This window comes from Emydura macquarii, unplaced genomic scaffold (assembly GCF_026122565.2).
Source record: "Emydura macquarii macquarii isolate MOO-44397 ecotype Brisbane River unplaced genomic scaffold, CSIRO-AGI_Emac_v2 contig_3287, whole genome shotgun sequence".
Taxonomy (NCBI): Eukaryota; Metazoa; Chordata; order Testudines; family Chelidae; genus Emydura; species Emydura macquarii.
Genome location: NW_027133424.1, coordinates 2083738 through 2110207, shown reverse-complemented (window position 1 = coordinate 2110207; position 26470 = coordinate 2083738). Strand labels below are relative to the sequence as shown.

The following is a 26470-nucleotide window of genomic DNA, read 5'->3' as shown; positions in this document are numbered from 1 at the left end:
TCAGTCTGCAGCAGAGGCATAGCCAGAACTGATTTTTTGGCAGGGCCTGTGGTTGACACAGGTGGGCACAAGCCTTGTGTCACAAGCGAAACAGAGGCTGATAAAAACACAGGATGAATTGCTTAAAATCTGATTGGGTGGGCCAGCTTTCAAAGTGAGTGGGCCCTGGCCCACCCAGGCCCACCTGTAACTACACCACTGGTCTGCAACAATGCGGTACTGTAGTTGTAAAAGAGAAGAGAATAACTCTTATTTAATATATAAGTAGAAAGCATTGTCTGTAATTGAGTTAAATTCATGTTCAAATCAGTGTCTGAATTTGTGTATCACTGTCAATTAGTAGCTGCATTGAAAATGTTTGCCAGATTTCTGAGTTACTTTGAATATGTACAAATGTTGTGATGGGTTAATGGATTAATTCTGGTTTACTTCAACAAACATGTCAGAAATGTGTAGTTTCTCAGCATATTTCTAGAGATCCGATTCATTCACCAATTCAATTATATAAACTGATTGGTATGAACTAAAATTATCCCTGTTGTGAAAATAAGCATCTTACCGGTTTTAAAATACATTTGTAAGACAGTCAGTTGCTCACTTTTAATAAAGTTTGGTTTCCTTTTCACAATACCTGACATTTCATTGTTTTTGGACACCATTCAGACCGATAAGGGAATTAATAGCGCATCAACTGCATTAAAACACCTACAATTTACTGTTGTGGGCCAGGTTTTCTATTCTCTATTGTTGCTGCTGTTACTTCTCTCATATGTTAGAATTAAATTGTGCATGCTTTGTTGAGCTTTTGCTGTGTTTTTTTGTAGTTTGACTCAAATGATTCTAACAAAATTTCCCACTAGGAAATTAAGAAAAGACTAATAAAAATTGCAACAGTGATACAGCATTGCGTGTTGAGGGGGTAATTGCAAATCTATGATTATTTGTCAGTTACAATTAGTTATAGTTGAAATATAACTATGTCCTAAGCTTCGGAAATGCTTTTTAAAATCATGAACCATCTTCTGGCCTGATTAGTTTAATCCTCTGCAGCATTGTGCACGGTAACTTGCAGGTTTAAATTAGTATAAATTGTGGATTCTCTGTAACTTGAAGTCTTTAAATCATGATTTGAGGACTTCAGTAACTCAGCCAGAGATTAGGGGTCTATTACAGGAGTGGGTGAGTGAGGTTCTGTGCCCTGCAATGTGCAGAAGGTCAGACTAGATTATCACGATGGCCCCTTCTGACCTTAGTCTGAGTCACAGACTATGTCTACACTACCCCTATATCATATAACTTCTGTCGCTCAGGCATGTGAAGTAGCCATACTATGAATGACCTAAGTTAGCACCATCTACTCCGGCGTTTTGGTCAGTGTGTGTTGGCAGAAGAGCTCTCTCCCATCGGCTTTGAACAGCTACACTAGAGAGCTTACAGCGGCGCAGCTGCACCGATGCAGCTGTGCCTCTGTAAGCTCTCTAGTGTAGCCATAGCCTGAGTATTATTTACTTTTGCTTCTGACTGTACGTTCTTCAAGAGCAATATCTTATAACAGTCAGTCTTTTTTCCACAATGAAGTCTAATAAATAAAATGCCAGCATTTCTAAATTAAAGGACAGATGTTTACATTATGTTTGTGTAATGATTGGTGAGCTGCTTTGAGAAAAGGATATTTATATATTTTTTCATACTATCGTCTCACATGCTTCTTGTAGTTCTGCAGAGTCTGAAGATTTGGCTGTTCATTTGTATCCAGGAGCAGTTACTATTCAAGGTGTTCTCAGGAGGAAGACTTTATTGAAGGAAGGCAAAAAGCCTACAGTAAGATTTTGAATATATGCTAACCCATTTTCCCTCTTCCTCCACTTTAAAATTATATTTTTTAAACAGAGCAATGCTATTTGGTTAGAATCCTTAAGTCTTTGCACAAGAGAATTCACATATACAGCCCATACAGCTTTATCTCCTCTTTCCTACATACACGGTTTATAACTTCATGCCTTGTTGGGAGACCTCTACAATAACTCAATTAAATAAAACTGCATGTATTAAGGATGAAATGGCATCCTTCTCTGAACTTCTTTGCTTTCAAGTATAGTGGTAACACTCTGTTAATGACACTTACGTATGTAATAATAATATTTATAACTGCCAGATTCCACCATGCTAAAGCACTTGGAATGCTGGACAATAAGGTACAATACAGGGCTCCCATTCTCCAGTTGAATCCATGTGGATGGACCCTTGTATCTGTGCCATTGATGCAAGTGCCAGCCTGTGCAGTTACAATTATAAGATCTGGGGACTTAATTTTTCTTGGTTTGGTAAATAAGTATTTATCCAGAAGTAATGTATCTATTTATCAGATTATTGTAGATTTACACCACAACATTTCTTGGATTTTGTTTACATTTTTAGATGTAAATATTTTTCTCCTTAATCCAAGTAGGTTTTTCAAACTTATTCTCCCAAAAAGAGTTCTGTTGTTGGAACGTGCTTTTATATTTCCTTTTAGTAACTAGAATGTCTGTTTCACTGCCATTCATATCCAGCTGGAGTGTGGAATTTCTAACCATTTGTTTCCCTTTCCGTCCCTAACTGTTGAACTGACCCAAAGAGTGAACCAACAAAACAACCTGCAGTACAAAATGTCATTATTCTCACTCACTTATTGCCAGATCATTAGTGATGTAAAATTGCATAGTTCCATTGACTATGAGGGACCTCTTCCAATGTATACTAGCTGAGAATCTGTCCCTTACAGATTATTTCTGTATTTTTACACGTCGGCTATAAATGTGATTTCTTGGATATTATAAGCACAAACACCATACCTATTTTTGTACTTCTCATTTATTAGCAAGCCCAGTCTATCTTAACTTTAAATGTCCTTGTTCTAATATATTAATTTATATATGTAGTCCGTTAATTTAAGTATTGCAAATGATATTGTAATGTAAATATTTAACTATTTGCTCTGAATTTATTCATGTTATATTTTAAAAATACAGAATGTCCTTGTTTGCTAGATCTATTGATGCTAATGAGTGTATAGAGCATCATAATGGGTCTTTTGAAACTGCTGGGATTCGTGAACAAATAATACAGTGGATTCTGTTTAAATATTTCATATGTTACAGTGTTTCGTCAAATAGTAACTTTAGAGAAATAAGTTCTCTCTTCAAGTGATTGCTCATATGCATTCCAGTTTAAGTGTGTGCGTGCCCCGTGCACAGATTCCCGGAACCTTTTTCCCTAGCAAGCCCCACAGGGCCAGCTCAGGCGCCCCCTGGAATGCTGCGCTCATGTCGCAGTATAAAGGGCGCTGCTGGCCCCGCGGGTCCCCAGTTCCTTCTTTCTGCCTCTGACGGTTGCTGGAACTTCTGCCACTTGCCGTTGCAAGCAGCAGTCCCTAGCCTTTTCATCTATTAGAGTTATCCAGATTAGAGATCAGTTAAGTCGAGCTGTTGTTATTCAAGACAGGACAGTTAGTGAAACTGCTGACTTGAGTTCAAGGGCCCTCAGGGGCTTTTGACTGGAGCCATGCCAGGCTCCGTGGGCTTCAAGAGCTGTTCCCTCTGTGCTAAGCAGTTTCCTGTCAGCGACCCCCATGATCGCTGCCTCCGTTGCCTCAGAGAGCAGCATCGAAAGGAGAAATGCAGGATCTGCAAGTCCTTCAAGCCCCGCACCCAGAAAGAATGGGACGCGAGGCTGAAGGCGCTCCTCATGGAGGCTGCACTCCGACCGGCATCCGAGCCATCCCGATCACCGGCACCGAGTGCATGCTTAGTGCAGAGCGCACCACCGGCTCCGGCACCGAAGTGGGTGGAGGGACCAACTTTCTCAACCCTCACCCAGACGGTCATGGAGGGTGGAGAGCGCATCCCCTCCGAGCTCCGACTCTAGGTCGTCGAGCGCCTCGGCACCGGGGGCAATCCAGAGGCCCAAAGAGCCGGCACAAGGGCGTTAGCACCGACTCCAGCACCCCGGGGTCGGGCTCGAGCTCTCCGGAGCATGGAAGGTCGCGCCATAGCGATGCTTGGGAGACCTCCCCTAAGACGGCACTGACTACATTGGCACCATCCGTTACGGCTACCGTAAGGGCACCGGCACCGGCGCTGTCAATGTTGCCAGATCCAATGGGGCAGCAGGGTTCCCAGATGTGGTCGGTGCCATCCATGCCTCTGGCTCCTCTGGTGTCCCGACCGCTGATGACCCAGATGTCGGCGACTCCAGGGCTTCCGGCATCAACCCTACCAGCACCAACGGCACCGGTACCAAGCTTGTCGGCACCATTGTATGCGGCACCGAGCCTACCGGCACCAATGCACGCACCGCTTGCCCCAATGGCTTCGGCACCGAGCAGCGCAACGTCCACGATCGGCATCTTCGACGTGTAGCCGCAGAAGCCGCTGCTCCCACTGTCGTGGCGGGAAACATAGATACAAGCGGTCGGGCCGCAGACAGAGGAGATCCACTACTTCATCTAGTCGGTCTTCCTCCAGGAGGCATCGTAGGCACTGACGCCACTCTTCATCCTCTTCCCGGAGCCGCTCCCCGCAAAGACGTCGTAAGAGACAGTCTTCGGGCTCGGGGCACTGAGGTCGCCGGGTGGATGCCCTGCAGTTGCCTGTGCCAGGGTGGCAGCAAGGACCATGGCACTGGCCGTACTGGGGTCTGTGGGCAGCTCAGCCGGGTCAGGGAGCTGATTCGCTCCCCCTTCACAGCTGCCACCACACATTCCCTCTGATAGGGAATCAGACCCGGAGGAAGGTCCCTCCACAGGGCTCCTCTTCATCCCCTCATGAAGGGACTTCCAGGGACCATAAGACGCCCCTTTTTGATTTTAGGGCGCACCAAGAACTCCTTAAGCATGTGGCTAATAATTTAGGGCTACCACTTAAGGAGATGTCCGAGGAGGACGATCCATTGTTTGGCCCTTCAGGGTCCTCAGGCCCTTCACGGTGGTTCTCCCTGTCCATGACAGGGTCATGAGTATTGCCAAGGCCCTATGGCAAACTCCCTCCTCTGTTCCCACAACATCCAAGGGAACAGAGAGGAAATATTATGTACCCAAGGAAAACTTCGAGTTCCTCTATAGCCACCCTGCTCGAGGAACCATGGTTGTCGATGCGGCGAATCAGAGGGATTGCCAAGGTGGCCAGGGGAGTACCCCTAAAGATAAGGAGGGGAGGAAGTTAGATTTGTTTGGCCGCAAAGTCTACTCTACAGCGGCATTACAATTGAGGGTGACTAACCATCAGGCCCTCTTGGGTAAATATAACCAAAATTTATGGGCCTCGCTGCAGCGGTTGATTGCCGCCCTTCCCCCGGATCAGGCAGCGGACCTGGCCATGGTGGCACAGGAGGGAGAGGCCGTGGCCCAGGCAGCGTTGCAGGCGGCCAGTGATGCGGCCGATACCGCCAGCAGAGCGATGGCTTCGGCCATCGTCATGCGCCGCTGTTCTTGGCTACAGGCGTCTGGGCTATCAGTGGAGGTCCAGCAAGCCATTCAGGACCTCCCCTTTGAGGGGTCTGCCCTCTTTTCAGAGAGGACGGATGAGAAGCTGCATGCCCTTAAGGATTCGAGGTCCACCCTGAGGTCCTTAGGGCTATATACCCCTCAGGCAGCAAGACACCAGTCTCGCCCACAACCTCAGCGGCAGCCACCTCCCCCGCCCAGACCAGCCCCTAGACCCGCTCAGCAAAGGAGGGGGCGGGACCGCTTTCGAGGGCCTAATCGCCGGGACCGGCAGGGCTCCTCAGCATGGGCGCAGCAGGGTGGAAAAACCGTCGGCGCAAATGGTAATAAACGCTTTTGACAGCGATTATGAGGGTGGCGCTTTTTCCTTCCCCCTGGGCCCTAACCAACCCTTCGCGAACAGGCTTCGGCCATTCTATCATGCTTGGGAAGCAATCACTACGGACTGTTGGGTCCTGGGAGTCGTCCTCAAGGGCTATGCCCTACAGCTTACGACTTCTCCTCCGGAGTCATCCCCCACCCTGTCCTATATGGGGGACCCCGCACACGAACAGCTCCTGCTACAGGAGGTCCACTCACTCCTGGGGCTTGGCGCAGTAGAGGAGGTTCCGCAGACGGAAAGGGGAAAAGGTTTTTATTCTAGATACTTCCTGATCCCCAAGGCCGGGGGGGGGGCCTGAGACCGATCTTGGACCTCCGTCGTCTGAACAAATATATCAGACATACTAGGTTCTGTATGGCTTCCCTTGCTTCCATAATTCCTGCCCTAGACCCAGGGGACTGGTACGCTGCCCTCGATTTAAAGGATGCCTATTTCCATATCTCCATTTTACCCCGACATAGGAGGTTCTTGAGGTTCAGGATACAGGGAGGCCACTACCAATTTGTGGCACTCCCATTTGGCCTGTCCTCAGCCCTGAGAGTCTTCACTAAGTGTATGGCGGTAGTGGCGGCCCACTTGCGCCGTAAAGGGGTACAAATCTTCCCCTATTTGGATGACTGGCTCATCAAAGGTAGATCACGGGAGCATGTGCAGAACAGCCTGGAGCTGGTTTGCGCCACATACACCAGACTGGGGCTGCTCATTAATGAGCAGAAGTCCACACTCGCTCCGGTGTAGCGCATGGACTTTATAGGGGCCACCCTGGATGCCATACAGGCCAGAGCCTTCCTACCACTACAGCGTTTTGAGGCAATGGGATCCCTTATCATAGACTTTCAGACGTCTCCCATGACGACAGCCAGACGCTGTCTGCAGCTGTTGGGGCATATGGCAGCCTCCACGTATGTGGTAAGGCTGGCCCATCTCAAGCTAAGGCCCTTACAAGCATGGCTAGCTTCGGTCTATGCACCCTCTAGACACTCACTGACTAAGGTGGTCACGGTTCCCCCACAGGTGCTGTTCTCCCTCAAGTGGTGGAGGGATCCAAGAGAGGTGCTCAAGGGAGTTCAGTTCAGAGACCTGACTCCGTCCGTGACCCTTATCACGGATGCCTCGGATGTGGGATGGGGAGCCCACATCAGTGGAGACCTGAGCACCCAGGGGTTATGGTCACCGGAGGAAAGAGCTCTACATATCAACGTTCGAGAGCTCAGAGCGGTCCGGTTGGCCTGCAAGACCTTCCTCAGATTCCTGAGGGGCAAGAGGGTTCGGGTCCTTACGGACAACACAGCAGCCATGTTCTACATGAACAGGCAGGGAGGAGTGCGCTCCTCGGCCCTGTGCCAGGAGGCCACGCGTCTGTGGGATTTCGCAGTGAGGCACAATTTTCATATATTTGCCTCTCACCTCCTGGGGATCAGGAACGACGAGGCGGACCGCCTCAGCAGGTTGTTCTCTCCCTGGCACGAGTGGTCGCTTCACCACGAGGTAATGACTTCAATCTTCCATGTGTGGGGCACTCCCCTTCTAGACCTATTTGCGTCTTCGTGCAACAAGAAGTACCCGAGATACTGCTCGCTCAGAGATCACAAGCTGGGCTCCCTGTCCGACGCGTTCTTAATAGAATGGTCCCTGATGTATGCCTTTTCCCCCATCCCACTCCTCCCTCAAGTCCTTCTCAAGATCAAGAGGGACAGGGCAGATGTCATCTTGATCGCCCCAGTGTGGCCGAGGCAGTTCTGGTACAGTACACTGCTCGACCTATCCATTGCCACGCCGATCACACTTCCCAACAGGTACGATTTGCTCTCCCAGGACCAGGGGCGCCTGCTGCACCCAGACCTGGACTCCCTCCATCTGACAGCTTGGACACTCTCTGGCTGACAGAGAGTGAAAGGGCCTGTTCCTTACAGGTCCAGCAGATTCTGCTTGGTAGCAGAAAACCCTCCACACAGGTTACATACCGGGATAAGTGGAGGCACTTCACAAGTTGGGCGGAGACCAGGGGTATCACACCTACCTGCACTTCCATACAGGTGATCCTAGAATACCTTCTATATCTTAAACTCCAAGGCCTGGCCTTGGCCTCCTTGAGGGTACACCTGGCGGCTATCTCGGCTTTTCACCAGCCGATGGAGGGACGGTCGTTGTTTTCCCACCCCATGTCGGTTAGATTCCTGAAAGGGGTGGAGAGGGTGTTCCCACAGGTTCGAGACCCTGTCCCTCCCTGGGATTTAAACCTGGTCCTCACCATGTTGACAGGACCCCCCTTTGAGCCTATGGCTACATGCTTCCTGCTCCTCCTCTCTTGGAAGATAGCATTCCTGGTGGCCATTACTTCGGCAAGGAGGGTCTCTGAGTTAAGAGCGCTAACTTCAGAGCCCCCCTATACTGTTTTTTACAAAGATAAGGTCAGGATGAGGCCCCACCCTGCCTTCCTTCCCAAGATAGTGTCCCAATTCCACTGTAACCAAGATATTTTTCTCCCTGTGTTTTTCCCAAAACCACATGGTTCAGATGAGGAACGGAGATGGCATTCGCTGGATGTCAGGTGGGCCCTGGCACACTACGTGGAGAGAACCAGACCCTTTCGTAAATCGACACAGCTGTTTGTAGCAGTGGCAGATCGGATGAAGGGCTCTCCCGTCTCCACCCAGCGAATCTCCTCCTGGATCCCGTCATGTATTAAGGCATGTTACGAGCAAGCGAAAGTGCCACTGCCAGGAACGATAACGGCACATTCAACCAAGGCTCAGGCCTCATCGGCGGCCTTCCTAGAGAATGTGCCACTGCAGAATATCTGCAGGGCAGCCACCTGGTCGTCAGTTCACACTTTCACGACCCACTATGCCATTGTTCAACAGGCAAGAGATGACGCAGCGGTTGGCAGGGCCGTGCTGAGTAGAGCCGCTTGTCAGTGACTCCTACCTGCCTCCAAGGGTATGGCTACTCAATCACCTAAATTGGAATGCATATGAGCAATCACTCGAAGAGAGAAAACAAGGTTACTTACCAGTAACTATTGTTCTTCGAGATGTGTTGCTCATATTCATTCCAAACACCACCACCACCACCACCCCCCCCCCCCCCCCCCCCGCCGTCCCCGCTGTCGGAGTCGGCAGAAAGAAGGGACTGGGGACCCGCGGGGCCAGCAGCGCCCTTTATACCGCGACATGAGCGCGGCATTCCAGGGGGCGCCTGAGCTGGCCCTGCGGGGCTTGCTAGGGAAAAAGGTTCCGGGAATCTGTGCACGGGGCGCGCACACACCTAAATTGGAATGGATATGAGCAACACATCTTGAAGAACAACAGTTACTGGTAAGTAACCTTGTTTTCACTGTCCATTTAAAAAAGACTCATTCATTATTAATTATTAAAACATAATATGAATGTATGCAAATTAAAGAGTAAATGCTTGCAATACTCTTTAAAATCATCTAGATTTATATTTCCACAAGAAGAGGGAAAAGCATCTCATTCCTTTATTAATTAGAGGTCTAAGATGTCTGGCATATCAATGTCTTACAATGCTGATAACATATAGTAAATGTTGCTTTTCATTAATGTTCCTTCTGTTAGCAGCTGGTTTGGAAATTTTGTTTTATTTAAACATAATTACAATTGACAATTTGACAAAGAGCAATACATCAAAAATAATCAGTGTAGCTTTTTTATAAGCGATCACAAGTGCATGTTGCTGTAGCTAAGTTGGCTGGCTGACTGTGGGTTAGAAGCAATGTTATGGTTCCCACTACACAAGCTAATGGAGGTAGCCGTGTAATGACACACTCAGTATCCAGTGAGAGGAAGACAATCATACCACTATATGAGCATCACCTGATTAATGGTGACTGTGTGGAAAGCATGTTCTACCCTGCTGGATGGCGTATGTGTACTGAAATGACAGCAGCTAAAATTGGTTTTATTAGTTGTATTATTACAAATATTTTGTAATAAATCAGTAATTTCCAAACAAAAACAGTGTTCTAATTCTTGATGGTACACCTTGATGGCAAATATATCATTAAAAAGACAAGGTACTTCTGTACCCAAAGTCAGTGAAGTATTGAATAATAAACCTTGGTAAAGATGAGAAAATAAATATTACCTTATTCAATGCCTAGATCATTGCGGCATGATCAAGACCTCTGCACTCTGATTTCTTGATTCATGCTGTGTTCATGGGCACGTATTCTTAAACTAACTAGAAATAGTATCAGTGCAAAGGCAGCTGTTTTCAGCTGGGCTCGGTCCTGGGCAGTTGCTGTCCTAGGGAAATTTATGGGATGATGAGGTAAACATGCATGCATTTATAACAGCAAGACAGCATGAAATGTTTTGCTTTATTAATCTGTTCACTCTCTTTCTCTGTAGGTAGCATCTTGGACAAAATACTGGGCAGCACTGTGTGGGACCCAGCTTTTTTATTATCCTGCAAAGTCTCTGAAGGCTACAGAGAGAAAACATGTATGTATTATACTGCATCTCCCTGACAAAATTAAAAGTAAATGCACTTTCCTGATACACACACCAACAGAATAGTCCAGGACCTGTGTGCCTTTAAGTGAACACTACTATCCTGTCCTTCAGTCAGTCTGTCTCATTTCATATGGATACAACTTAATAGAAGTAGGTATTGTAATAAGCTATACAGGGAACATCTGCTTTGCACATGTCATTTGGGCTCAGTGAAGTTGTATACTAAACACATTAGGGAAGATCTGGAAGGAAAAAAAGAAATCAATGGCTAATGGTTTTCCTGCATTTTCACCTGTAGACCATATCTTCCTACAATATTTGGTTAGAACATATCACTGCCCCTCTCCCAAAATTTAAGTAAACAATGACATATAAATATTTAAATGTGTAAAGAACTGGAGTGTGTGTTAAACTCCATCTTTTATGCATTACTCTTCCTTCCTGTTCTGTCTAATCCAGTCCTTCCTGAATTGTGGTCTGTGGACCACCAGTGGCTGCAGAGCACTTCTTGGTGGTATACAGAGAGCTGGCTTGTCACGTGATGCTGGTTCCCGTATCTTGTTTCCAGCTGCTAAATCACATTGAAAATAGCTAAAATTACATTTAGTAATTCCTTATTACTTTCTTATGTAAGCACTTGTTTTACTTGCCCCAGGAATATTATGCTATAACCGGTAGGGAGGGGATAAGGGTGGTCTGTGTAGTCATGAAAGGGGGAATGGATGTATCCTAGTTGATGTAGCTGTTAAGAGACAGAAACAAATTGAGAACCCCTGATGTCATATGTGGGGCCTATGCTGTGACTATCACTTCTAGGCAGTTGCTGTATTCAGTGTTTCAAGGCTTTTTTAGCCATGTGAATTTTGTCAGATGTCACTGTACATTAGGTCATTTCCTTTGCATAAAGCTGTATAACTTCAGAAAATAAGTAGTTGTGCTCCAGAATCCTAGAAAGGGGGACTAACTTGTTTTCTATGGCACAGAATGTTCTGTTTCTTGCATGCAGAGGGCAAAGGTTTGAGGCTTAGGTATTTTTATTAGTAGGATATTGGATCTCTGAGAATTTTGCTCTACTTTCTGTATAAAGAATCCACTAAAAATAATCTTTGTTATTTATATAACAAGCTGGGTGTTTTCCAAATTTATTTACACTACTTAATTTAATTGGGAAACAAAATATTATAATATCTAAAGTAGCTTAATAATAATAGCTTAGTGCATTCTAAAAAGGTTTTCATGACTTCATTATTTTTTTCTCCCCACTTAAATTGGCATTCTCTTTGCTTAGCTGAGAGCAATGATCTTTCAGTTGTTACTGCCTAGTCTGAAACTAGTGAAGTGCATTTTTGGACAGCTTTATCTGTGGTACTAGTGAAAAACTTACATAGTCAAATGTGCCTCATTAAGAGTAGAAGTAGCAGGAAAGAATGGAAAGACACATGATATACAAATGATTAAAGTAGATTAAAAGAACCAATCAAAAATAATAGGTTGCTGGCTTATATTATAAAGGGTTTATTGCTTGTTTTGTGAAGGCATTGAGAATTGAAAAAGCCTCCTTTCTGCCAGTATGTCACGTTTTCTGCTCCTGTTGTTGATTTGATGCCTTTAGGTTTTATTCCAAAGAATGTGTTTTTCCAAGAACAGAATCATCGTTCTATAAATCTCTTTCCTGCTGTTTTCTCCATTTCAATGTATCAAATGCTAACTCAGAAAGGGGGAAATGTTTCCCTAGTACAGTGATATGGATGAGATTGGGTTTTACTAGAGTACCTATAAGATACATACACTTCTCAACAAGTAATTTTAAAACAGATTAAATAAAAATGTTGGGTGGGGGGAGGATGTGGAAATCTGAGTAGCTCTTGGAAGTGGGAAGCCTAGCGGAATTACATAGGTAGCTATTATATTGTTTGTAAATAAAAAATATTTCACTTCTATGTATAGATGGTTCATTGATTAGCAATTTATTTCAGATTAACAATTTTTAGTCAATCTATGGCCTTTTAAAAAAAATATTTTGAAAATCTCAGTGATAATAGAGAGGTAATAAATACAATACAGTCCATGAATATCACGCCATAAGGGGAGCAATCTTTTATCTTAATTTATCATAATAGTTTTATTAAGGATAAGTAGTATGCATTAAATGGATATACAGTATATTATTTTTTCTCCAAAGGTAAATATATAATTCCCAGACCAGAAACTTTAAACTGGAGATACATTTTCAGTCTTATCAGTAATTTTAAAGGAGAAGGGGGGTATTAATTTTACTTTTAATGGAGATATTTCAACACTTCACGATTTTATCTGCATCCGACCTAATTAGTGCAGTGCCTTTTGGTGCTCCCATGCGGTGGTGCAGCTATGCATGACCTATATTGTAGGGTTTTGTGAAATGGAATAGTTTAGCCATCAGCCTGCTTCTCAAGTCTGGATTATCTGATGGTGAGCTGTCATGGAGTCTGTTATAGCTCATACTTGGGTCAGTTACAATTCAGGAATGAAGTTTAACCATCTGAGGGTAAACTGGAGATGGTCCGCAGCTGTGTGAATTTCACTTGTGTTTAGAAGGTAGCTGTTGCATCAATTGGTTTATCCTCTGTTGCACAAGCTGGGTGGTGCATGTGATGATAATTGCATAATAAAATAATATCCAGTAAATGAGTTTGCTGGAAGTTTGAACGTTGTCTTTTTTCATAAGACAAACATCAACTTACTGCCTTGTAGGTATCTCTTAATATATAAAATAGAAGCATCATCAATTATTCTAACTTAATCACAGCGGCTACACATAATGTTCCCTCATATCTGCTAGTATAAACTGAGATCCATAGTCTGTATTAGGAGGAAAAGGGAAGATTGAGAGCTAAGAGTTAGCAGACAACTGAGGGGGGGGGGGAAAAGAGGGCACGTCTTACTATAGAGAGATCACTTGAAATTGTGAGGTGATGAGATTATTTATAGCTGGAAGAGGATGGACATGAACTGGTCATTAGAGAGAGGCCTTTTTTAAAGGTATATACATGTTAGTGATATGAAAAATACAAATAGCTCTTTGAATGTTAAAAGTACTTTACATTAATATGGAGACTTGTACAGAGCTGCAAGGGCAGAGGATGTCATTGGTCTCATCCTTGGGGAAACCTCCAAAACGTCTTTTGTGAGCAGAGAAGCAGCATTTGTACTATGAACTCTTGCTGAAATAATTAGTCACCTTTAAATTTTACTTTTTGTCATGGCTATCAAGTCTCTAGCTGCCCTAGCATTCAGCTGACTTAGAGGTTTACACAATGAGATATTAAACAAGATTTTATTCCAAATCCCCTGGAGGGGTTAACTGATGAAAAATTAATTTTGTTCTCCAGAAGACACTGGCATTCTGTCTTAAGCGCTATAGGTGGAGGTCCTCTTGGCCTGGGGTCCAGTCAGAATTTGTTCCCCTCTAGACACAAAGTCCTCTCATGTAGCTCAGATGCAGCCTTTTTTTTTTTTAGGGATGGCTTCAAAAATGAGGCCAGCTGTCAGTTCTTTCCTTCTGGGTGGAGAAGCATCTGTTTCTCTCCCCTACAAGGAAGCTTATATTATTTTCCCCTGACCCCCTTTTTTTGGAAGTAGTGTATGTACACTATCACAAACCCCTGTACTGTGTGTCTGCCATTATCTATTTTTACAGCTTTGGGGCTTTTTGCTATTCTGCCCTTTCTCTCTCTTTCTCAGCCGTCTGCTTCCTCCCAGCCTTAGCCCTCCCTACCTCATTTTTCCACAAGTGGCTCACCATCAGAGAGTCTCCAAACAGCAATTTCAAGAAGTGTCAAATGTTCCAGCCACAAGGGGAAAATCCCTTAGGCCCTAGGAGGAGGCAAATGTTTGTTCTGAGCAACTTAAGCAGAGGCCCGAAGGGCTTATCTGTCTCAGGTCCAGAGATAGTAAAATAGGGTGGTTGCACACCCTGCCCTTCAGGTATGCAAAGTACCACACAGCGAGATAAAAGGAGAGACTTAATACTAGAAAACAATCCCAGAGCTAATCACCAAAAGGAGGTGATGAGAGCAGATGGCCATCATCTCTCTAAAATATCCTTTTCAGAGGGATTTGCACTTCAAAGATGAGTCCTTTAGAGGTTGAACATCTACTAGGGTGCTCGTCCTCACATAAGGGGGAAAGGCAAGAACAATCTACAAGCCCAAGGCAGATTCTCCTTGTCAAAAGGAAGCGACTTGGTTTTACAACTGGACACTTTTTTTCCTCTTTTTTTCCTCTAGGGAAAAGTTCCACAGCCCAAATTGAACGTCAGATACCCTGGCAAATATTTTCCCACCAATGACAAAGAATCATTCATGCTTAAATGTCATCATGCATAAACATCTATGGATAAAATGATTATGGCTGAGTAGGAAAATCCCAGGTAAGAGCAGGAGCTCCATCAAACATAGTTTTAAGGTTCTATAACGTATAAAGATGGGAAAAAATTGATGCACTATCTGTCAAAAATGCAATTGCATCCGTCAGAACACAGAAATCTTATACAATGGATTTTTTCTCAAGGTCCAGACCAGTAATTGAGAGAAAAATTTTCAGACACCTTCACCAGTCACACAAGTATCTAGCTCTGCAACGTCCTTTCCTATGGCCATTGTTGCATGCAGCAATGTGGAAAGATCAACCAGACACAAAACCAAATCTGGGCTGTGTAATGTATTCCTGACTAGTAATTTCATGGTAAATGGTGATAAATTCTTGGAAAATTCTATTGCCTCAAATATAGCTTTATGCAGGCAGCTGTGATTGAGTGTTTGGAAGACCGTTGGGCAAAGAAACCAGTCCTTTCCTCCTCCAGGTTTACAGTAGCAGAACTTTTTGGAGAGACACTTCAGACTCATGGCATAACCCAACAAAAAGAGGAAGAAGTCCCTTCCATTCCAGAAGCAGACAAAAAAAGAGAGTCAAGATTCTACAAACCAGGCCCTCTTTTCATGTCAACAGTCAAAGGCAGAGGAAATCTGCCAACAAGTACTCAAGAGTCAGATATTAGTCTAAAGGAGGGAGAGATGATAGTTACCAGGATGGAACTAATTATTCCTTTGCTCAGTGCAAAATCCAGCAAATGACTGTGACATGCCATGCCTACTAACAAATGCTATTCAGGTAATGAGCATTGCATACATAAAGTAATGAACAGGCTTCAGTTGTTACAGTAGTAGTGGAAATTCTCTATAAATGGGTAAGAGATGATATACAGAATCAAGCAGATTTACCCAGTGTCTCCAAACCTGCACCCACCAAATGAGCATCCATGATAAGATAATAGCTCTGGCACATCTTCCACAGACAAGGGCTATAGTGAGATTGGCCAAAGAATTTTTTTACTGCCAAAGAAAAAGAGCAAGAAATAAGTCATACTTGACCTCAAGCATGGGTACAAATTCATAAACTGTTTTGGGAAGGTTCTTTATGGAGGTTCTTGCTGCCATACTGCCCTCCACAGCTACAATGACTACACAGTACACTCGACATACATACTTGTTACCACACACAGCCACAGAATCTTTCTGAGGTTTCACTTTTAAGGCATCTGTTGTCCATCCCAAATCTTCCTCTACAGGCTAGACACAGCCCCAAGACTATTTAGCGATACACTAGAAGGTTAGGTGATCACTGCTCTCAGGCTGTTGGAGGCCACTTGCGTGGAAAACATTCTGATAAAACCTTCATAACACTAGGAAGTACATTCAGCCACTGGAAGAATGATTTGGATATTACAGAAACACTGTTTTCTTGTCATAGAATCATAGAATATTAGAGTTGGAAGGGACCTCAGGAGATCATCTAGTCCAACCGGCTGCTCAAAGCAGGACTAACCTCAGCTATATCATCCCAGCTAGGGCTTTGTCAAGCCTCAGCTTAAAAACCTCTAAAGTTGGAGATTCCACCACCTCCCTAGGTAACCCATTCCAGTGCTTCACCACCCTCCTATTGAAAAACTTTTTCCTAATGTCCAACCTAGACCTCCCCCACTGCAACTTGAGACCGTTGCTCCTTGTTCTGTGCCACCACTGAGAACAGCCTAGCCCCATCCTCCCTGGAACCCCCTTTCAGGTAGTTAAAGGCTGCTATCAAATCCCCCCTCATTCTTCTCTTTTGCAGACTAAACAAGCCCAGTTTCCTTAGCCTCTCCTCATAAGTCCTGTGCTCCAGCCCCCTAATCATTTTTGTTGCCCTCCACTGTACTCTCTCCAACTTGTCTACATCCTTTTTGTAGTGGGGGGCCCAAAACTGGACACAATACTCTAAATGCGGCCTCACCAATGCCGAATAGAGGGAAATAATCACTTCCCGCGACCTGCTGGCAATGCTCCTCCTAATGCAGCCCAATATGCTATTAGCCTTCTTGACAACCAGAGCATACTGCTGACTCATATCCAGCTTTTTATCCACTGTTACCCCCAGGTCCTTTTCTGCAGAACTGCTGCCTAGCTCATCGGTCCCGATTCTATAGCTGTGCATGTGATTCTTCCTTCCTAAGTGGAGGACTCTGCACTTTTCTTTGTTGAACCTCATTAGATTTCTTTTGGCTCAATCCTCCAGTTTGTTTAGGTCCTTCTGTATCCTATCCCTACCTTCCTGGGTATCTACCACTCCCCCTAGCTTAGTGTCATCTGCAAACTTGCTGAGGAGGCAATCTACCCCATCTTCCAGATCATTAATGAAGATGTTGAACAAAACAATCCAGGTAAGCTGCTTGATTTGAACACAATGGATGAGCAGTACAGAAGGACTAACAGTCAGTACTCCATGTCACTGATGGTATTCCTCTTCAAGAATAAATTTGAAAAGTTAAGGGAACCAGTCTTCCTGGTTAATAATTAAATCTCTGATGTAAATTCTATACTCCATAGTGTCAGCTCCTGAAATGATTCCATGAGCCAAGGTATATAGAAGAAAATTACCAAGTGTAATTCTGAGAAACTGAGAAAACAAAAAATGCATCAGATAGTCCAGGTCCCACCAGACATAATTTCGTGAAATAGACCCAACTTCAAATACCAGACAGGATGATAACATACAGACCTGTTGGGGTGGAAATTTTGTGTGTCTCATAATCCATTCAAGATTCTTGGTCTTTCTCCTACCCCCACCCTCCCGAAATGCCTGTCCGCGTTAGGCAGAATCCTCTAGCTCCACCACCATGCTACAGGACAGAATCTCCAGGCTCCCCACCCAGGTCCAGTAGGCAGAGAATGGGGGTGGGGGTGGCTTCTCGAGCTGTACTTTAACTATAAAAGAGCTGCACGCGGCTCATGAGCCACAGTTTGGCCACTCCTGTTCTAATGTATCAGTGGAGATCTCACTGCTGTGGGGGATTGGGTAAACAGAATACAAATCCACCAATGTAAATAGATCATAAACTGAGAAGTGTTTCAGATTGACAGATTAGGGTGAACCTCCCCCAAGATAGCTCTCTTTGACACGGAAAAGCACCAAAGTCAACCAGTCATTCTTGAGATGGTCAAAAAGCAATGCAGTGGCAGCAAAAAGCATAACCACAGTGCTAATTACACTGTAAATTCAGTAATTACAGGCACTGTATTATATATAACCAAGATTTGTAAGCAAATGAGTTGGTCATCTATCCTTACTTTCTCAAAACATTAGAAACTGTATTAGCATAATTCAGTGAACAGGACACCAGTACGGAGCTCTGGGTCTGTTCCTGGCTTTGCCATTGATTCAGAATGACATTGGGTAACCCTTTTAAACCTCTTCATATATGTAAAAATGATATAATAATGCTTTACACCCCTTGTATAGCACTTAGCAATCTTCATCCACAAATCTCTGTATAACAGTTAAGTGTAGTATCAATATTCTGTTTATCTGATGATTGTGCCTTCAGCAGCTCATGGTGAAAGGTGATTTGTGTTTCACTTTTTAACCTGTGAGTTATCTTTGTAAACTCTGTGCATTGTTTCTCTCACTCCTGGATTCCTTCTTTCCATCAAATGAAGATTTGTGTACCTTTTTTCACTGCTTGCTGTAACGTATTGATGGATGAGTCCTTGATAAAGAAAGTGAAATTTCTTTCCTGTTAATTTCTGTTCTTGGAAAGGACTCATTCATCAATCCATCCCTCACTTCCCTAGGAATAGAGGAACATTATTAAAAAAGTTGTATTTGACAAATTTCATCAGTACATTCTTTTTCTCTTTTTGGGCACTAACAGCTTTGCTGTTACCTCTCCAAAAGACATGGCTGTGAGACAGAACTTCAGAATACATGGTTCTGCAGATTTTCTGATGGGTAGCCCTTTTATGAGATCATTGTCTCCCACAGCTCTGTACAACTGCGTCCATTCTGCCACAGAGAAGGGATATCCAATTGCGAAGATTAGCAGGCATTTCTTTTCTATGAACGGAAATCAACAAGTAGAGAATTTTTCTCCTATTTTGCATTATTAATTTAAAATCTGCCTTTGTAATTCACTTCAAACTTTCCAAAATTTACATTTCCAATGGCACCAACTATAAAAAATATCAGCTGAATAATATCTGTAAAGAAAAATTATACTGACATGAGGATAGGTGCCTATAATGGAGTAATTCCTACAAGAGTAACAATCATTGTAAAAATGATGCCATAGTGACACCCTTTAGGAGACTGAAAAATGCTGGAATGCTAGAATGTTAATGATGACTTTGGATACAAGATGTTATTTTTAGTCTAGTATCTGCTATTGCATTTGTTAATTTAAATTATGTACAGAGGTTAGAAGGTTAAAGGGCAGTTTATTTATTGCACAGCTCTCAGGTAGTTAGTTTTGCAGAGATACAAAATCTTTTAATATAGGACACACTGGATAAATATAGGATAACTGATGTGAATCTTGGAATGGAAATATTTTTAATCAATCTTTAATTAAATTGCCTTTTAGCGTTTACAACAGAGATTCCCTATCTCCTTTTGCTCCTGATAAATTCAAAATAGTCAGCTGTGGTAATTATTTGTGCTAATGTTCCCTTTTTATTGAGAACATAATGGTTAAGTCACATTATTTACAAATATTTGAAACATATATTTGTAGTAATGTAAAAAATAGATATTTTAAATAGAAATCTTTTTAAAACTAGTTTTAGTAACTTAAAAACCTTTGAGACCATTGTCACTTTATGGATTCCAAACGTCAGTTGCTTATACCTAAAGCAGATTTCAGAATCAGCTTCTTCACAGGGAGAAGTTTGAAGAAATTTCTAAAACAACTGTTTCTGTTCGGGACGCAAAGTCCAACCAGTAAGTTCTAATTGTTATGGTAGACCTGAGTCCTTTCCACCAGCTGCTTCCACTCATTCTAAATCAAGGGCATTGCATCATGACCCTGTGTAGTTTAAACAACATGCAAATTTCCAGTCACATTTCATATTGCATCTGTCAAAATTAATCTGAAACACATTGTGAGCTATTAATGACAAGTAACTCTTTTTCAAAAAGTTTGCTTTACTCATTGATGTTTTTAAAATGGCACACATTCAAAAAAGGAGATGATATAATTATATTATGAAGGTAGGTATTCAGATGTGCAAAGGGTTCCCATCAAATTCCAAAAATGAGTATTCTGGACACAGAAAATCAAATTTTCAGTCACAAACCCTTAGAGTGACGAGAAGGAAAGCATCATCTTTGCCAAAAAGCCACTTTGACCCAGAGGAGGATAGCAGCAATGCAGACCCTTTACAACTGGTTGGCTGGGGATGGGGAAAGAAATGGGAAAATCCTGGCAATATTCACCCAAAAAAGTATTTGTGGGTTTGTATATTACTCATACAATGATGGAGTATGGAGTCATAAATATTTTATTGGCATGAGTTTGGATTGTTCTCGCTTTTTAGAAATGGCAGTGCTACAAGTGAGTTATACAGATCCCAATGAGTCTTCATACTACTTTGCACTATTATGTATTTTATTCATGCCACATTTTTTTCAGAAAAAAATCTAATTTTAGAAATGTTACTTTAATCTTACTTGGACTAATTTTCATATCACAGCATCTATAAGCCAGATTGTGTTAGTATCTTGAGACCAGCTGTACAGAAGAGGAAGAGGAAAAACAGTATTAATACATTTTTAAAACTTCTAAAAATGATCTAAAAGTATGCCCCACAATATCAAACTGTACTACAGCTTGTCACAAGAATATCAAAATAAGTGATATGTTGATATCCTTGTGATAAGTGTTTATCATGCACTTCTGACCACCTATTCTGTTCTCTGCCTACCAATTCACTTCACTCAGGACTTATTTTGCTATTTCAACCCTCTGCAAATAACTGCCTTTGCAAAAAAAAAAAACAAAAAAAACAGCCACGTTTAATGTTTATATCTTCACATACATATATCACACCACCCAACATCCCTCCCCAAAAAGTCGAATTTCCCCAAAATTGCCCCCTCCCTATAACTCTGGCCTGAGACCCAGGGTAGGCATGATTTAGTCCTGGGCCAGTAACAACTTTACTGGACATAAAAATGTCAAAAATTTAACCTGATATCTCATAACTCCAAAGGGATATAGGTGCAGGAGTCTATCCTTTTGGAAAAAGAAGGATTCGAATCCTTCCAAGCATTTGTTTCTAGGACTGGCAAGCAAGACCTGTCTAGCTTTTAAGTTAAATTTTTAGGTATAAAGAGAGATTTTCAGTAATTTTTAGAGGTTTTTATGGTGATTCTTTGAGGAGTGTCCCTGTGGGTGCTCCACTTCAGGTGAATGTGCAACTCTACAATCAGAGTTTCAACAGCAGTGTTTGTCTGGGTCACACATGTACTATCCCTATCTTGTGCCATTATCAATGCCTGTCTAGTGCACCTGACCCAACCCGACCACCCTCAGTTCCTTCTCAACTGTCCTTGGCCTGAGACGGAGCTCCGAGCAGTGCGAAAACAGTTTAATGCTTAGAATGGTTTGTTCTTAGAATAGTTTTAGTAGATTAGTAACTTATCCTTTCTTTCCCAATTTATTTTCTGTTTTTAAAAAAAAATTAATACCTTTATTTCTACCTGTTAGACTAGTTAGCGGTTCAGCCCAAAGGGTGAAAAACATAGTTCCAATATGCCTGGTTCACCAGGCTTCAAGCATGGCCTTTCCTGCCGGGAGGCAATCCTGGTGTCCAATGGACACTCTGTGTCTGCTACTTGGATGAAACATGTATATCTCCGGATTGCTCTCACTGTAGCAATCTAAAGGCTCAAGCTAGAAAGGACAGAGACTTGCGTCTCAAAATTATACTCATGGAGAAGTCTGTGTCCAGTATCCGATGCCAGCCAGCAGACCCCCTTTCAGCGAAGATCTCCAGAGACTTCATCTTCTCCACATTTGGAGGCTCATTCCTTCAAAAAGACTCTGAGGAAAAGAGCATTGACTTCTCCCCTGAAGGACCCAGCAAAGAGAAGTGGTCTTCAGATCATTCCCTACCCTTGGTACTGGCTACATCTCATTAACAATATAAAATGATGTGGTGCAGTATAAAGGCTTATTAGGTATGATCTGTATAATTGAGTAATGGGTTTGCCACTTTCAGTAACATCCATTACAAACTCATGCAGATAAAAGCCTGGGTGGGTGGTGTAGTTTGTCACGTACGCGTGCATGTGTGTGTAAATATACATACATCCCCAAATCATGGTGCTGAAAATACTCAGTCTTGTCATGTTTTACAGCAGGGTCGGCAGCCTTTTGGAGGGGGGTGCCAACTCTTCCCACTGTCCCTCGCCCATGTGCCATGGCTAGGGGGTCAGTTTCCTGCTCTCTCCCTCTTCCCCTGCCCCCACTGCGGCAGTGGCGTACCTGGGGGGAGGCACTGGCCGGGCCTTCCTCTGAGGAGCCAGCCCCTGCTGACATCTCTGGTGGCCACCTCTCTCCCACATGGGCCCAGTGGTGCCCTGGGTGGGGGAGAGCAGGGCCAGTGGTGTGGCAACCCAGCCCCTCAGCCTCCCATACTCCCACCTGACAAGTGGGAGGGAGTGGGGCTAGAAAGGGGGAGCGGCGCAGTGTGCCACTCAAAATGGGTCACGCATGCCACAGGTTGCTAACCCCTGCTTTACAGTATTCAAGCTGTACAGTATATATGTTTGACCACACAACTTAGTGGGCTGTGTTGTTTCCTATTATTCCTCCATGGAGAGCCAGAATAGCATTATTCTGTATTTATGGCAGGTTAGTGGAAAGCAAAATAGGCCCTTTATTTCTAAATTTTTGTAGTATGTGGTGCTGTCATTTTGGCCGAATCCCCTTGCTTAACATGAATACATGCTCTCTGTTTTTTCAGTTTAAATCTACACCAAGTAAAAACGTGTCAGTGGTAGGATGGATGGTGATGATGGCTGATGACCCAGAACATCCTGATCTTTTCTTGCTGACTGACTCTGAGAAGGGTGAGTGACATCAGGAGTATGGTGATATGCATAAAGATCTTTTTTTCAGATTCACCTGACTTTACAAACCCTTAAAACTGTTTAAGTGTGCACACATAATAAATAGCAAAAACTTTTGGAAGGGATATTAAATCTCAGCGTTTAAGCTATTCTCCAATAAGTAGATCTAATTATTATCTCCTGTGTTCTCCAGGAGCAACTGGTTAGAAGTGATCCTCTACCAGTCCTTTCTGGAAATTTAGGAACTCCATAGGGCTGCAGCTCCTAACTCCTACTTCTCTCTTCGAGTGATTGCTCATATCCATTCCATTATAGTTGTGTGTGTGCCCCGTGCACAGATTCCCGGAACTTTTTTCCCCTTAGCAAGCCCCGTAGAGTCGGCTCAGGTGCCCCCTGGAGTACCGCGCTCATGCTGTGGTACATAGGGTGCTGCCGACCCCGCGGGCCCTCAGTTCCTTCTTTCCGCCCGTTGACAGTTGCTGGAACGTTGCCTCTTGCTTTGCAAGTCACAGCCCCTTAGTACTGTTAGTTGATTGTTCAGATTGTTAAGTAGTTAAGTGAGTTTAATATACATAGATAATTAAGGAAACCCTTAGGGGTTTTTTCTTCACGTTGGGCCATACCTGGCTCAACGGGCTTCAAACCCTGCACCGAGGGTGCCAAACTTGTTCCCGTGAGTGACCCTCACGATCGCTGCCTCCGATGCCTCGGAGAGCAGCACCGCAGAGATAAATGTAAGATCTGCAAGAGCCTTCAAGCCCCGCACCCAGAAGGAGAGAGAGGTGCGACTGAAGGCTATCTTCATGGAGTCCGCCCTCCATCCAGACTCTGAACCGGCACGTTCCCCTGCGGCACCGAGCATCTCCTCGGTGCGGAGCGCTCCTCCGGCACCGGCGTTGTTGATCCAGGGCTTGGCACCGAAGCGCCGCAAGGACACCGCGCGCCGAGGCTCCCCCGCACCGTCTGCCCGGACTGGGGGGAGTCAGGAGATGCCCCAGCCACGTGCCATGGAGATTACTCCGGCACCGGCATCTCCACGCAGGGAGCCTTCCCTGACTCTGCGGAGTGGGGTAGCACCCCTGCAAGGGCCGTCGACGCTGGAGGCATTCGCCGCAGCATGCGCCCTCATGGGCCTGCCCACGCCTCCATCCCCCCCTCGGCCGAGGGCTAGGGGACCTGCGTTTCGGGGTAAACCCGCACTGTGTGGCCCCAGTGGTTGGCGGAGACAGGAGTCCAAGTCTCCCTCCAGATGGTCAAGGAGGGTAGAGAGTGCGGGCTCCCCTCCCAGATCTGGCACCAAGTCTTCGAGCTCCTCGGCACCGAGGGGTTCACGCAGGGCTACCTCTCAGTCCTCCCTGGAGAGCCCAACTCGTCACCGCACTCCACAGCACCGGTCTCGATCCCCGACACCTACCCCAGCACAGATCCCGCTGCCTTACATCTCATTGCCGGTGCTGGCACTGCCGACACCGCCGCCTCCGGCACTGACGCCTCTGGCACCAATGCACATGGCATCTCGCGGACGGTCCCGCTCCTCACGGTCCCACTCCTCTGGTCGGCACCGATCCTCACAGTCTCGATCTTCGCGTCGGCACCGACGGCACCGCTCCCAGGGGGGGGAGTGTCAACGCAAGACATCGAGAGGGAGGAGACATTCCAGCTCCAGCAGCTCCTCTCCACGCCGGCACTGCACACGATGGCACCGGCATTCACCATTGTCATCCTCCAGGAGCCGCTCCCCTGCAAAGAGAAGTAAGCAGAGGTCCAGCAGCTCCAGATCCAGATCCCGGCACCAGGTATCCCAGTCGGCACCGATGCCAGCTTCAGCGTGGCCTCAGGGACCTTGGCAGTGGCCATATTGGGGCCCCTGGGCTACACAAGTGGGCCAGGCTACCGCCTCGCTCCACTCATCAGTGGCCCTGCCACCACCTCCCCCTAAAAGCCAGCCGGATAAGGGCCATCCCTCCGACGGGGGATCAGACCCAGAGGAAGGCCCCTCCACAGGGCCACTTCCTCAATCCTCCTCCTTATCCCCGGATGATGTGACCTCCCGGGACCATAAGGCACCATTGCTTGACTTCAGAGCTCCTCAGGACATGCTAAAAAGAGTTGCTAGCAACCTGAACTTAGAGCTAAAAGAGGAGGAGGACCCCCTTTTCGGGGTTTCGGGGATGGCAGGCCCATCTAGAGTAGCCCTGCCTGTATACGAGAGGGTGCTCAAATTAACAAAATCCCTCTGGCAAACCCCCGCCTCGGTTCCCCCTACTGCCAAGGGAGCCGAGAGGAAATACTTTGTGCCCACCGAAGGGTTTGAGTACTTATATAATCACCATGCACCATGCTCGCTAGTGGTGGATGCAGTGAACCAGATGGACAGACAGGGGGCCCAGGGTAACACCCCCAAAAATAAGGAAGCCAAAAAGCTAGACCTGTTTGGTCGCAAGATCTATTCAACAGCATGTCTGCAGCTGAGGATCGTGAACCACCAGGCGCTCCTCGGGAGATATAACCTCAACCTCTGGTCCTCACTGCAGAGACTCGCTAAGATCCTGCCACAGGTTTTACCCCAGGATCAAGCGGCGGACTTCTCGATTGTCATCGAGGAGGGCGCTGCTGTGGCAGGAGCGGCTTTGCATTCCTCCAGCGACGTGGCAGATGTTGCCAGCAGGGCTATGGCCTCGGCCATAGTCATGCAACGATCCTCGTGGCTCCAGTCATCGGGGCTGTCCCAAGAGGTCCAGCAGACCATACAAGATCTCCCATTCGATGGTGCTGGCCTCTTCTCGGACAAAACCAATGATAAGCTCCATGCCCTGAACGATTCTCGGGCTACGCTACGGTCCCTAGGGCTTTACACCCCACAGGCCTCGTGGAGTCAGTCTCAGCCTCAGATCCAGCAGCAGCAGCCTCAGCCTCCCCCAAGGCAGCCCCCAAGACCCGCTCAACCCAGGAGGGGTCAGGAGTGGTTCCGGGGCCCCAATCGCTGTGACTGTTCAGGTTCTTCAGCGGGGCCTCAGCAAGGCCCAAATAAGGGCCAAAATAATAAAAAATCCTTTTGACGGTGCGCATGAGGGTGGCACTCTACCTTTCCTTCTGGATCTCAATCGGCCCTTTGCCCACAGACTCAGGCCACATTATGCCCACTGGCAAAGCATTACTCTGGAATGATGGGTCCTTGGTATAGTCCGCGGGGGCTATGCCCTACAGCTGATGGCCTTCCCTCCAGACTCCCCCCCTACCCAGTCCCTCTTCAGGGACCCCTCTCACGAGCAGCTCCTCACTCAGGAAGTGTGCTCCCTCCTCCAGTTAGGAGCGGTGGAAGAGGTTCCCCCACGGGAAAGGGGAAGGGGATTTTACTCCCGGTATTTCCTAATTCCCAAGGGCAAGGGGGGCCTGAGGCCCATTCTAGATCTTCGCTGTCTGAACAAGTTCATCAGACACCTCAAGTTCCAGATGGTCTCCCTAGCCTCCATCATTCCTACCCTAGATCCAGGGGACTGGTATGCTGCCCTCAACTTAAAAGACGCATACTTTCACATCTCTATCCCCCCAGGGCACAGAAGGTTTCTACGGTTTGTGGTAGCTGGTGGCCACTACCAGTTTTCAGCCCTGCCCTTTGGCCTTTCATCCGCCCCCAGGGTGTTTACAAAGTGTATGGTGGTAGTCGCGGCCCACCTGCGCCGCAGGGGAGTTCAGATATTC

General features: G+C 45.4%; 1 protein-coding gene across 7 annotated transcripts in view; it reads left to right on the top strand.

Moving 5' to 3' along the window:
- RALGPS2 (Ral GEF with PH domain and SH3 binding motif 2) overlaps positions 1-26470 on the top strand; it is a 304700-nt gene that overhangs the window by 262811 nt on the left and 15419 nt on the right. For 6 of the 7 annotated variants that reach the window (XM_067532587.1, XM_067532591.1, XM_067532590.1 and 3 more), the window contains 3 exons: positions 1716-1821; positions 10238-10330; positions 22663-22768. In XM_067532587.1, coding sequence (XP_067388688.1) covers positions 1716-1821; positions 10238-10330; positions 22663-22768 — 305 coding nt within the window. Of the gene's footprint in view, positions 1-1715; positions 1822-10237; positions 10331-14610; positions 14754-22662; positions 22769-26470 lie in introns of those variants that run through there. The other variant, XM_067532592.1, reaches the window with a different exon arrangement.